The sequence below is a fragment of the Bombus flavifrons genome, chromosome 2 (genome assembly GCF_040668555.2).
Source record: "Bombus flavifrons isolate JBK064 chromosome 2, iyBomFlav1_principal, whole genome shotgun sequence".
NCBI lineage: Eukaryota > Metazoa > Arthropoda > Insecta > Hymenoptera > Apidae > Bombus > Bombus flavifrons.
Window position 1 is genome coordinate 18605807 of NC_138443.1, and position 12802 is coordinate 18618608.

At 36.8% G+C, this 12802-nt stretch overlaps 1 protein-coding gene across 5 annotated transcripts in view; it reads right to left on the reverse strand.

Annotated features, from left to right (window-relative positions):
* The window catches only part of LOC138188207 (protein O-mannosyl-transferase TMTC1), a 276538-nt gene that overhangs the window by 62875 nt on the left and 200861 nt on the right, over window positions 1–12802 (reverse strand). For all 5 annotated transcript variants that reach the window (XR_011175430.1, XR_011175425.1, XM_069129792.1 and 2 more), the window contains exon 7: window positions 3520–3709. Coding sequence is in view for 3 of the 5 variants with exons in the window: in XM_069129792.1 (XP_068985893.1) it covers window positions 3520–3709 (190 nt within the window). In the remaining 2 variants the exon portion in view is untranslated. The remainder of the gene's footprint in view (window positions 1–3519; window positions 3710–12802) is intronic.

Here is a 12802-nt window from a genome sequence, read left to right on the forward strand (position 1 = left end):
TTGCACTTGTTCTCGTTAACGTTAATTAACGATGTCATACAATCAATAGAGCATAACAGAGAAAAGTATAGGTACATTTCGTAAGCCATTGAACACTTCTCATTAATTAACTAATTAAAGTATTAAACAATTGAAACATTAAGCAAAATCAATTGTGCTATTATGCAAAAGATCGAATTGTAAATACATATATATGTATACATCAATAATAAAAATTACCTTCAGTTGTATGAAATTACTATTTAATTCGCCACTACCATATTACTATACTATAATATACTATACTATACTATAATATGTATATTATTATAATATAATAAAAGTACATACAGACGCACATGTACATGTTTTACGCAACTGAGACTCGCTATACTTCTGGCAGTATAAAAAATGGAACAAAATTTCTTTCGGGAAAATTAAACTCCAATGATAAGTGACAGCGTCGTTTCGAAACTGAGAGAGTTTTACAGATTTGAGGTGATCTGTAACTTTGCAGATAAAGCTATAAACGTTTCTGTACGCCAATCGATAACGTCTATTTATAAAAGCGAAATTAATACATTTAATTTCAATTTTGTAGAACTTATCGCATAAAAGGCAACGTAACGTGTAACGCAATATTCATGTGATGTTTCCTTGTCTTTCATACATGATTATCGTCTTGTCAGCAAAATTAATTATTTTCCTTATAAATATTCCAACAAATTATTTCAATAATTTTACACAAGTCAAAAGTAATTGTATCACAAATACAATTAGATTGCTTTAATTTCAATGAAATGTTCGACTCGGTAAAACATTTATCCATCTGTTTTCATTAAAATACGTTTTAAGCGATCGAGGGCAACGATCTGCCATATTATTTTCTTCTTTTTCTCTTTTATACCGAAATTACCACCATTTATCATGAGTAACGCGAGTAAATAGCCGTGAAAGAAGGAGGATAGACGATGAAACGATTACAGGGAAGGGAAATGTGTAAATGCGAGGTAACAGCGGCCAGTTGTCGTTGCGTATTTCAAAGATGTGTTAGGCGCGAATCAATTTCGGGTCAGCAGTTTCGTGATCAGCAGCTGTGTGCGCTCGTTGCCCGTTTCAATGCGTTCAACGGGATAAACGGGAAAATTACTGTCCGGCATATTTGCATATCTCCGTAAAACCATCGTAGATTTATACTCATATTGATTCAGCAAAGAATATGAACATTTTCTATTAAAATATTAATTTACCTCTCTCTTTCTTCCTCTTCACTTCTACTCGTTTTTAGACACATATTTATAATTGTCTGTATTCTTTGATTTACATTTTTATATTCTTTTTATTAATAATATTGTACATTTGGATACTCCCTTTACAATTCATATGAACTCACTAGTTTCCTTATTTAGAAAATATTTAAATTAAATCCTTTTAATTCATCGAGATTATTGCCTTTTGTGTTTTAAATATAATACGTGTTTTATTTCGTAGAATAATCAATTCAGCATTGTTAAGTTTGTCTTTAATTTTGCGATATCTCATTGCATTGTTTAAAATCGGAATTCATCTTGTTAAAAGTTCCTTCTATAACATAAATTGTGTCGATATACTGCATATTCTCGCAATATTTTTGTATATTTCGTAAAAATATTGTCTTCTCTTCTAAAGGATTAACCGAGAACGTAAATCATACTTTACAGAGAAACGACTATGTACGTACGAGATTTATATTTGCAAGAGAATTTCGAAAAATTTAATATCTTCTGCAAGCAGAAGATCGGATCACTGGCCCCATTTTTCTGGGGAAAAATCAACAATAGAACATTTAATGATCCCCAGTGATAAAATTGTTGCTTGTACGTATTTTGCTCGTATTTAACGTATTGAGGTACAACTCCAATACCGTACAATATATTTCATAAACAAAACACCGGCTTAATCCTGCGGCAAACTAAAAAAATAATAAACTAATCTTGATTTCAACACTTGGGAAGTGAAAGAAAACATAGTGAATTTACATTAATTAAAAACAAGTATACTGTACAGAGTATACTGTAAAACAAGTATATTGTACAGAGATTGAATGTAAATTAATCTTAATCTTAAAATTAATCTTCATACGTGTGACATTAATAGAAAACATGTTAAATATAAATCGGGTATTTCTCGAAAATGTTCACAAGAAATAAATAGAACAAAAAGCTGAAACCTTTTACAACGGAAATCCATTTGTCGATCAAGCAAGAGTCTCCCCCGCAACGTTCCTCGAACGATCTCTGTATTCCAACCACGTAGCATCAACCGCTGTCTTGGCGCGAAAGTGTGTCAAAGATGTGCGCTGAATCCAGACAATACAGCCTCGAGAACAATGCCGAGAGGCGTTATTACAGAAACGTCCTTCAAATCGGATGTTAGGCACAAAGATTATCACGACAACGACGAAAGAGAACAAGCCTCGTTCTTCGAAGAAGGCATCCTCTCCCTGCGGTTCCATCAACGTCGCTGTACAGTGTCACGCAGTGCCTTGATCACACCCAGTTTCTACCTGCCATTCTCTTGGCAAATGCCGGTGGATGGTGTAGAATAGAAATTCGAAGATAAAAAGAGAGAGTGAGAGAGAGAATAAGACGAAGTTAAAACAACACAGATATGGCCTCTTTAGAGAAAAGTGGCTCTGCCAGCTGAAGCTTAAAGGGGTCATTGTGGTGAACGCTCAGCTACATTACTGATGAATGATCCGGAAAACGGAAAGGTGAACAGGGTTCCCTTCGCCAGAGGTATGTGTCCGCTCGTGCCATCCAACGAAACTTTCTTTATGACTCTCGAGGCAAGTACAACTTCATCATAGGCTGGGTCGCCTGCGGGGACCACGGCAAAACTTTGCGGTTCGTTGCTCGGCGCATTCGTGGCCGAAGCGTTTAGCGGTGGAATGACTTCTTGCGGACAATAACTGGCTGGTCATTTAACTTTGCTTGTTGTTACGTGCGCGTAGCGTGTTCAATATCGGCAACAGGGAGCTGTTACTTCGAGGTCCGTTCAATTAGCCAACGTTCTTTTCGCAAACCACGTAGACGGCCAGAAAATGTAACGTAACGTTTCGTGAAAATAGAACCAGGCAGAGAGAGTTATTAATTTCGCGCTATTAATCGCCCACCACGGCCCAGGACGATGTAATTTTGTTACGTTGCCCTTTAACGGGTATTAGGAAGACAGATGGTAGCGAAATGCTCCAGTGACGATGCGTCCATTGTAAACAGCCCGGGAAAAATTGGGTTCAACACCGTGTGAAAGTTTGAAGTTTACGCGTCGTAGAAATTTCGAGTTCGATAAATACCGTTATGTGCATTTATGCCCTAATGATTGTAAAAAAATGCATAGCCTGAATATTTGTCGTTTTACAGATTCACAGTTTTCAAATATCTAGACTAAGATTGCGGTAAAGGATTAATTTCCAATCTCGTTATAACTCGACTCGTGTCAAACCTTACGTTCGATTTATGCATGTCACCGCCAAATTTCATTCGTCATTCGCGCGCTTACCTCGAAATCTGTGAAGGCTTTGTAAGTTAGGATCAAGCAACCACCGAAGAATAGACAGGTGGCCAGGTTTCTGGTATCCGCCAATGAGGCGACCAAAGGAACAGATCCCATCTGCCAGTCGTGAGACAGCGTTGCTGGGCACAGTAGTAACCAGCAATTCAGAGCCGCCAGATAGCAGAATGTCAATAATCTGGAATCAAAAAGAACGAATGGTTCTCTCTTTAACGATGTCGATATATCTCCTCGAAATCGATGTAAAAGGAAGAACGAAAAAAAAATTGAGCAAAGGTGAGAAAAAAAGTAGCAAAAATGCAACGTTGATATATCGCACGAAAAACTGATTTTGCGAGAAATTCGCGAAATAATTGCATTTCGCTACGACGACTCTTGTGTGGCCGCCATGCTACTGGCACGTACGGCTTATTACTATCCGAAAACGTCAATCACGCGTCGCCAAAGTGCTTGGTCGGACGTGTCAACTTCAGGCCTCTCGGGAATGCATTAAATACCACATTTTGCATGGTCCCTTTTTTTTTCCTTGCATAAATGCAATTACGAAATTAATACATATCTTATCTTGCTGAAAGTTTTATAACGGATTAAATTATAGTTTTAAGCGGAGCGAGTGAAAAAGGTGTTTTCACATTTGCGCGATCCAATTCCCTGCAATTAAATTAAAGTACTCCTGCGTAATTGAAAATTTCAAACAGTGATAATTCTTTTGTTAAGGAATTTTTATTTTACACTGCAGCAGAGCTGGATACGTATGTACTCCATTTATTTGGAAAAATTTTAGTCGGCGTTCGGTTAGATGAATTTCGACCAGCTGAAGCTTATTGCACGAACAAAAATCATAGTTAAATACATTGTTTGTCCTGTGACGGGTTCGTACAAATGAAATTCTACTACCCTTATCGTTGATTTCAATTTTACCGATTTCCAAAAGCAGTTATCAGATTAGCTTTATTATTTCGTTTTATTAGCTACGGATGAACATCAAAAACAGGAAATATGAATTTTATTTCCTAATAGCTTCAGAAAATTTAACCCACTTAACCTATATAAAGAACAGAGCTCTCGTCTCATTAACCAAGTTACGCATACTCTACCTTTAAGCTCTCTGAAACACAGCGCGCAAAGCTGAATCGATTTTAACCAATATTCAAAGCATCCTCGACGCATAAATGCATTAAGTACCCACAGTTCGCAATCTTATCATTCCACTTAAGCGATTACCATCGGTACTTGCTCAATTTAATCGTCCCTTTGTATAACTTTCCACAACTACAAATCATCTTTTTCCTCTTCTACAGGAAACTTTCGCGTATACGCACAATATATTCGCAAAAGTTTTCTACGATAAATCTTCAAATACTTTCCTGACTCATTGTATAAGACATTGCTGTCGCCAACAACTTTTCTTTCCTCTTTATTTTTCATCTTTTCTTCTCGGAGTAAATTGGTCGACGATACTTCGCGCAAATTCCGAATACTCACAGCTGGTATTGTTCGACTGGCAGCGACGTTGAAGAGGTCGAACTACAACGCCGTTGAAGAGTCTGGCCTCGAATGCTGACGCGGAGCTTCCATTTTCTCCGCTATCAGCATCCACCGATATAATCACCGATATAATGGTCGAGCGTCCCGTCGCAAGCATCTCAGCCATCTTCGAGGAGGATAGCCCCGGTGTATCGTCGCGCCTACGAGCGGCTTACTCGGCAAGTCTATTGTTTGGCGTGTACGAGCCAAAGCACGCGAAACGCGACAACCACCACGCGTCACTAAATTATTCCTGCCCGTTCCTACGGTCGTTAATTTTTTCTTTCTTTGATCTTTAATCGCCGTTACTATGCCAAGGTACTATGAAAATCGGTAATGAGTTGTTGTAGAGTATACATATATGAAACGAGGGTCGATGGCCTTCATTTTGATGAAAAGGATTGTACGATGGGACGTTAAAGGGAATCGCTTGAAGAAAGTTTTGAGAGAATGGTTGAAGTAAAAATTATTTTAGCGTAGAATTTCCCGTTTCGAAGGATTTACATTATCAACTAAAACTTTGAAATCGCTACGTGTTCCATAGGACTCGTAAAATTTGAAAGGGAATCAGCTTAAAATTGTCCTATGTTAGAATGCTCTTTAATATGCGAAAACAGTTCTCCGATTGATATAGAAAAATGCCCAGTTGATACTATCTAAGTAGATAATTGCTGCTTCTTCTCAAATTTTACTTAATATAGTAAAATTATCGGGAAACGAAACATAGAAATGTATAATTTAGAACAACAATTTGTAAGCAACTTCAAAACATAATTTCACTCAACGTAATATCAAGTCTGATTTAGGTTCGGCTAGGTTATTTCTAAAGTGGTGTATGCCGCTGAACATTATTCCACTCAACATGTCCCCATTTACATACAACATGTTCAGATAATGAGTTTCACGTATGTTACGCTCATTTTCTGTATTTAATAATGTCGCACATTATATTCAGGTAATGTGTACATTATATTTGGGTTTATCACACAGTACATTGTACCTAAATTCTGAGAAATATGATTATTCGCATTAACGAACAACTCGAGAGACGAAAGAAAGAAAGGGGGTGGCGGGAAAGAAAGAGCAGGAGGAACAGCGAAAGAAAATATAAATATAACGGGTGCTAATTGGCATTGCTCCTTTTCTAGTTATCTACCCGCGTATCCCGAAAGAGCAGTGTACAACATTTCCCGCTTTCATCACACACGTATGCACGTTGGTTCAACACGAGAACGTCGCCGGATTTGTTTTAAAAGAGCCTTACTTTGGATTATTAACTCTCTACAAGCGGGCGTTTCACGTTGTCTTTCATTGAGAGGGCAACATTTATGGTACAGAAATGTACGAAACGTGTCGCATGTCATTTTCGTTAAATGAAATATTTATTAAATTAATTATACCATACCGTGTTGCGACCGTGCTGCGCTAATTTAATTTTAATAATCATAGCGATATCAAGATGTTTCTTTCTTTTCTCGCATTTGCGGCATGTGTATAAAACGGGAGCAGCGAACAACTTTAAAAGTACACGGTATAGGTTCTTATCGCCAGAAGATATTTCATCAAACTGGAGTTTCATAAGTTTCCCTATTAGTTTTTGATTTTTAGTTACGAAACTTTTAGCTTAACGTCAAATAAGTACATAGGGTTGAAGGTGTTACGCAGGTTGCATTATAAATCTTGTTTCGTTGAAGGCGGAAAATTTATGAGCAGGAAACACGCGTAAAGGAACGTTTTAGAAACATTATTCTTCATTACGAGATGGAACTAAAATTCTATAGAGATTTGAACCTACGGTTCCAACCGTAGATGATAAGTTTAATTCGCAGCTAACAATAACGCTATAATAGAATATCATTTTGTTCCCTGTTTTTACTTTTTACTCTTATACACACTCTATAAGATAGACGAACTTAGAACAAAGGAATCGACGCTTTCCATGCTGCAGACAAACGAGAACAATTATCCATCCGTAATCAATTTGATGTTTATGCATGTTGCTTTTCGACAAAAGATGTTGACCAGCCATCCAACTAGAAGTTGCTCTTTGCGTCGGTCAACCGCTGTCTCAAGTCACTAGGAGTTTTGTATGTAGATCGGATGCTAGTAGCATTATGTGCACAGAAACAGACGAAGGATATGGGACCACGGTACACGGTACACGGGATATACAGTGTCCTGAACTGCATTGCGGTATACTCGACTTCCCGCCGAGTAAAGATGACCTTCCGACTTGGCTTCCGTCACGGTAAACTGATCCGAACTTGGCCCGGTACAATGTATCTTGTGTTTGCCCTTTCAAGACAGCAGTTTCAGACGCGGAACATCTTGATTTTTAATTTTCTATGTTATAGCTAATACTTTGACTTTGATCTTGCTTCGGAGGTAAGCTACAGGTAAAATACTGCCACGCGTTTCCACTTTTATCATTGAAGTTAATTTTATCATTAGTTGAAGTTAGTTTTATCCTTGAAGTCACCGGTTAATTTAATGGATCGCCTATATCCTACATCATACGAAAATGACAGTAATTACACATACATCGTTTCGAAGGATACAAAGACACAGACATTGTCGATTCAGAATTGTTTGTAATGTTCAGAATTGCCACCGTCGTGAAGGTGCTTCGTACCTTATTGTCTCCCCATTGTCCTTCGCCAGTTTGCCCAGCGATGAATGAGACGTTGGCCAACGCCAATTTTTATCTGCTATGACTACATTTTATTAAACTATTTTTTTCATACAGCGTATTTTATCCCTCGCTCATCTTTACAATTTCGGGTGAGCTTTAAGGATATACAATAAATATTGGTTGTCTTTTCGCTACGTCCGATTAAAGAAGAAATTTCTTGCGAAACGGTATTCTTTATCTGGCGTTAAGTGAACGATGTTGAAACGCAAGACGAGTTCAATCGTTCTCGTTTTCCAGATGAAGATAGATGGATACAGCTGAAATTAACTACGTGAAGTCCGGTGGAGCGGACAGCTCTTTTATAAGATTTACTCCGACGTCGTAGAGGAACTGTTCTTGTCATGGAAGAAATAAACTAGAGCGTTGTAATTCTGTTGTTTCGCGGTAAGTTTCGTAATTAAGGAACTTCCATGTAACATTTCAGTATTTCAATCGTTAAGAATTACTCGTTGAAATATCTTTCGCGGCTCTTCGATGAAACAAGTGTCTTAAAATTTTAATTGTGAAACTTGTATTGCATAAAAGTACTGTAAGCATCAAGCCTTTTGCTCATACTTTTTTTCACGTAAAGCGTTAAATAGTTCATCGGTAACCAAGCTAAATTCTCTTATTCGTCTATTTTTTCAAACAATTTTATTTATTTATACCTAATTATTGTAACTTCACGTTATCGATTTTATAAGCCTGTAGAAAGTAAAATAATTTTACATTCTCCTTCCAAATCAAATAATATTATTTTCATCGACTTGGTAAATATTTCGTTAGACATTAATATACGTCTTTCTATAAAAACCAATAACAATTATACCATCATCCGCCAATTACGAGAACAATTGTAGCGTTTGGCGTAAATACAAAAGAAACAGAAGATCAATTAACAACACTTACCCTGATAATTTTCCTATTCCCATTTCCGGATACTAAAAAATTAAGCGAACATTCGCAATACGACGTACGTAAGATTACCTAAATGTATCAAACCACGAGGAGCACTAAATTCACCACTTCGAAAGTAATTACAAACTTCTATCTGCAGGATATCTATGTAAATGTCCTTAACAAATGGCACTTCCTTTTCATTAAATCTCCGGCAGTCTTACGCGGACGCCATTTCGTGGTAATATCTGGTATTAAACACGAGTTCCGTCCTAACGCTTTAACATTGCGTCTGTTCTTCAAATATTACGTTCTCGACCTCATGCCAAACCGCACCGCCATATATTACCTACAATAGCGCAGGAGCGGAATACACGTAGAGCAGCGGGACGCGCAAGGATTTAGAAGGAACACAACAACTGTTTACTCTGGTTAAGTTCGCTCCGCGTACCGGTGGAAAAGAATTTTTGGTGCAAACATCGTGCGCACCAGAGAAAAATACAGCCAGATTATATTCTCTCTCTTCTTCCAGGGAAGATTAATATTTAAAGGCTCTCCGATATGGAGAACGCTTCGTGCACGACGCTCCTGGATATAAAAGATCCAAAATCTTTATATACCCTGCCAGAACGTTTCCTACCGTCAAAAAATTTTATTTTACATTCGAAATTGCCACGTGTTTCCTTTGTGAAAGCGGATTGAATATGAATTAATTAAATGACACGTGGTATAAGAATGGAGCAATCAAAATTTATAATACGAACGAAAATGGTTGCTATTTCTGAGGTATTAAATATTTAGCTCGTACTACGATAATTATGTAACTAGAACTGTGCAGTAATATAAAAAAGATAGTTATCGATTATATCTTTTACAGATTAAGCCCTGTAAACGAGCTACAAAATATTATCGTGTAACTACATTTGTGTTTCTATCGCGTTTTTACTTTTACCTTCGATTATGTATCGTATTCCTTTCTTCTTTTCATCGCTAACAACGTATTGTTTCAATTTTCTGACAATGTTGGCGAAATAATATGAACAGCTCCTGTTGCAATTATTTTCGACAGAAACGCGAAAGGATAAATAAATCTTCTGACGAAGCGATTTTTGCATCAAGGGTGCTACAAATCATAGTGGGAGTAAGTTTGATGATACATGTGGATCTATCGAACTGAATAAGATTATTATAACATTTTTCGATATCTTATTATACCAATCTGGCATTTTAATGCGACGGTCTTAAAAAATTATCTACGACGGTTTGGAGCATTCAAACTCATTTTCCCTTAACTTTGCCTCGCTTCATTCGAGTCAGCAATTTTAACTTCGTTTTTTTTATGTTAACCGATGACAAAAATGTTAGGTAGATGATACATTTACACTGTACATGTGAATGTGTGTGTAAGCGTCAAAGGACGTCCAGGTCTTAGCTGAGACAAAAGACTGTTGGTAGCTGTTAGAAGAATCTAGAATAGTCTGTTGACAACAAGCGTGCGTGTAAAAAGGATATCGAGGTCTTCAGAGTGTGATATATATGTATAGCTGTTGTGTGTGAATAGAGTAAATTATTTATTTTTCCTTAACAAAAAATTATTTTTGTTTCATAAACGCCTGGAAGTTTAATTCCGATCTTGTGTGTAGACAATGAAACCGATATTGTCTTATCGATAGACATATTGCCGAATTTACGTGATAAAGAACGTAATAAAGATACGTGATAAAGATACGTAAGCTTCATAAAGTATATTACTCTTCAGGAAGCGTTTTAATATGGAAGAATTCCATTTAAACATTCTTCTCCAACGATACTATCAAAGAGCGTTTCATTTGGCAATTAATATTCCTTGAAATTTCGACATTGGCGTAACGTGGTATTGACACAACGAATTCAAGGAAACTGAAAAAAGATTATCGTCCACTAACCACTTAATTAAAATTTTACATGTAGGAAATTTCTACAACAGAAAGTTTCATTCCTCTAGCGGCTTTTCTCTAAAATTCTTCATACACATTATATATACAACATCCTCCCATTCATTCATCAATTATAAATAAATGAATTAAAATAAACTATATTTAAAGAACGAGATGTTCAGAAATAACCTAAGAATTCCTAAATGTACACAATCTTTAATAGATTTATTTTTAGCATTTCTACATCCCTTTCTGCTTCTGCTGGTTGGAATAATTAAACATTCGTTATCCAAGTCAATTAGATTTTTATGCCCATTACTCTTGTCAGTAAATTTTTTGTACAATAACTACCTTAATGTTAATTCTTATTATATCATATATAATATTATACCATTTTTATTTTATTTTTAGTACTAAGGGGCTAACGTCCTTATTTCGTTTCATGTTTATTAATAAAATGGAAACTGAAGAACGTCAAGGATTCCATGTCTTTTAATTCAATGACCGGCAACAGCATTTCCACCGATCCATTCAAATGAAACGTTTTACTCTCTTTTCGCTATTAGCATTCCTTAATCCTCGATACCGTACGCGTAATCTGCGCGCTCACGTGTCACCAGCATGCTAATTAATGTCTCCGGCTGGCAATAAAAAAGCAGAGTCGAGCGAAAGGGTCGCGAAAAACAATGACAATAATGTATTCCACTCGGAGGCAGGCGATCTCTTTTCCGACGTATCATTTTTCTCAGCACCCAGGCTACACTTTTATTTCGTTGACATGATTAATGGTACCCGGACGGCTTAAGAAACGTACACTCAAGATGCAGGAAGAAAGGCTGACCCGAAACGTCAAAATAATAATTCGGGATATATATCAAGCTGGCCGGCGTGTACCATCACGTGAACGAGCTGGATTTTCTTGGAAACGTGGGGTGACGGACACAATTTTACAATTCCTAACTGACGTGCACGTTTACATGCATTCAGAGAAAGCGGGCTGGCCGTGATTTTTGCAAAAACCTATATACCTGCCGGATATTGCAGCGAACCCACCGCGAATACTCAGGGATTTATAGGCTTTTACTCGTTATTTGGAACGGATGCATATTGTTGCGCTCGTTTCGCGCTATGCATGAATCAAACGCGTAGGGAAAACGCCGAACGAACAGTGGCAACGTGCGCTCTTGCAACGCATGAGCGAGGAAATTGATTTATTAAACCTGCAGGTCTTGATTTCTTGCGATAAAAAAGATGTTTAATAAGAGACGAGTGTAAAAGATTTTATTTTATTGAGAAAGACTTTCAATCTGCGAAATATAAAGTTGTTGTTCTTCAATGTATTCCAAAGTATTTCTTATTTTCCGAGTTGACTGAATTCGAATTAATCGATCGATCGTCTGCATCACAGGTTCGAATAATGGACTTCCTTGAATTTGAGAAATACTTTGTGCTTATATTTCATAAATTTCCTGATCTTTTAGTATAATTCATAGCGTTACAAACGCATAATACACAGAATACAAGAAGTACAAGTCTTCCTAAAGAGGAAAAGCGTGAACAAAACGGAGATAGGTAATTGTCAGCTCAAGACGTTATTAAATATCGCATATTTCTTAAACATTCCACTTTTTTAAATAAATTCGATAAAAACGTCAAAAATTCTTGGGAAAATTGTTTAGCGGCAGAGACGCTTCAAAGCAATCGTAGGTTCTGGAATTAAATGAACCCGTAATTTAAATTCTTATACCTTGGCAGGGGTGTGATTGCACATTAGAGTAAATATTCAACGTGCGATAGTAAAAATAAGGAACAAAGAAAAAGAAATAATCAGACACATACAGGAGACACGCGACACGCGTTCGCAGGATTTAATTTACTTGGAACATGAATTACGGGACCGGTGAAGATTTAATTTGATAAAGTCTATCCTGCCGTAGAGGAAAAAATGAAATTCTTTTGTAATAATTCGAATATCTGGGTTCAATTATATGAACGTACTCGCAGCTCGTGCGTCAATTAGAAAATTCCTTTCAAAGTATTGCCGTGTCGTTAAAATATTAAATAAAATCAAAAGTACAGTTTTGTTTAATTTTGAAACTCTGGCGCGTTGACAGAGTTGTATAGCTTTGATTTAACGCGAAAACGCGCGATAAAGTTTTAACGTACACAGTTCAGAATAGGATTGGAAATTGAAATGTAAAACAGATTGTAAATATCTTGGATCGAGTAAGAAAAAAGATCTTTGTTCCACCTTTAGGGG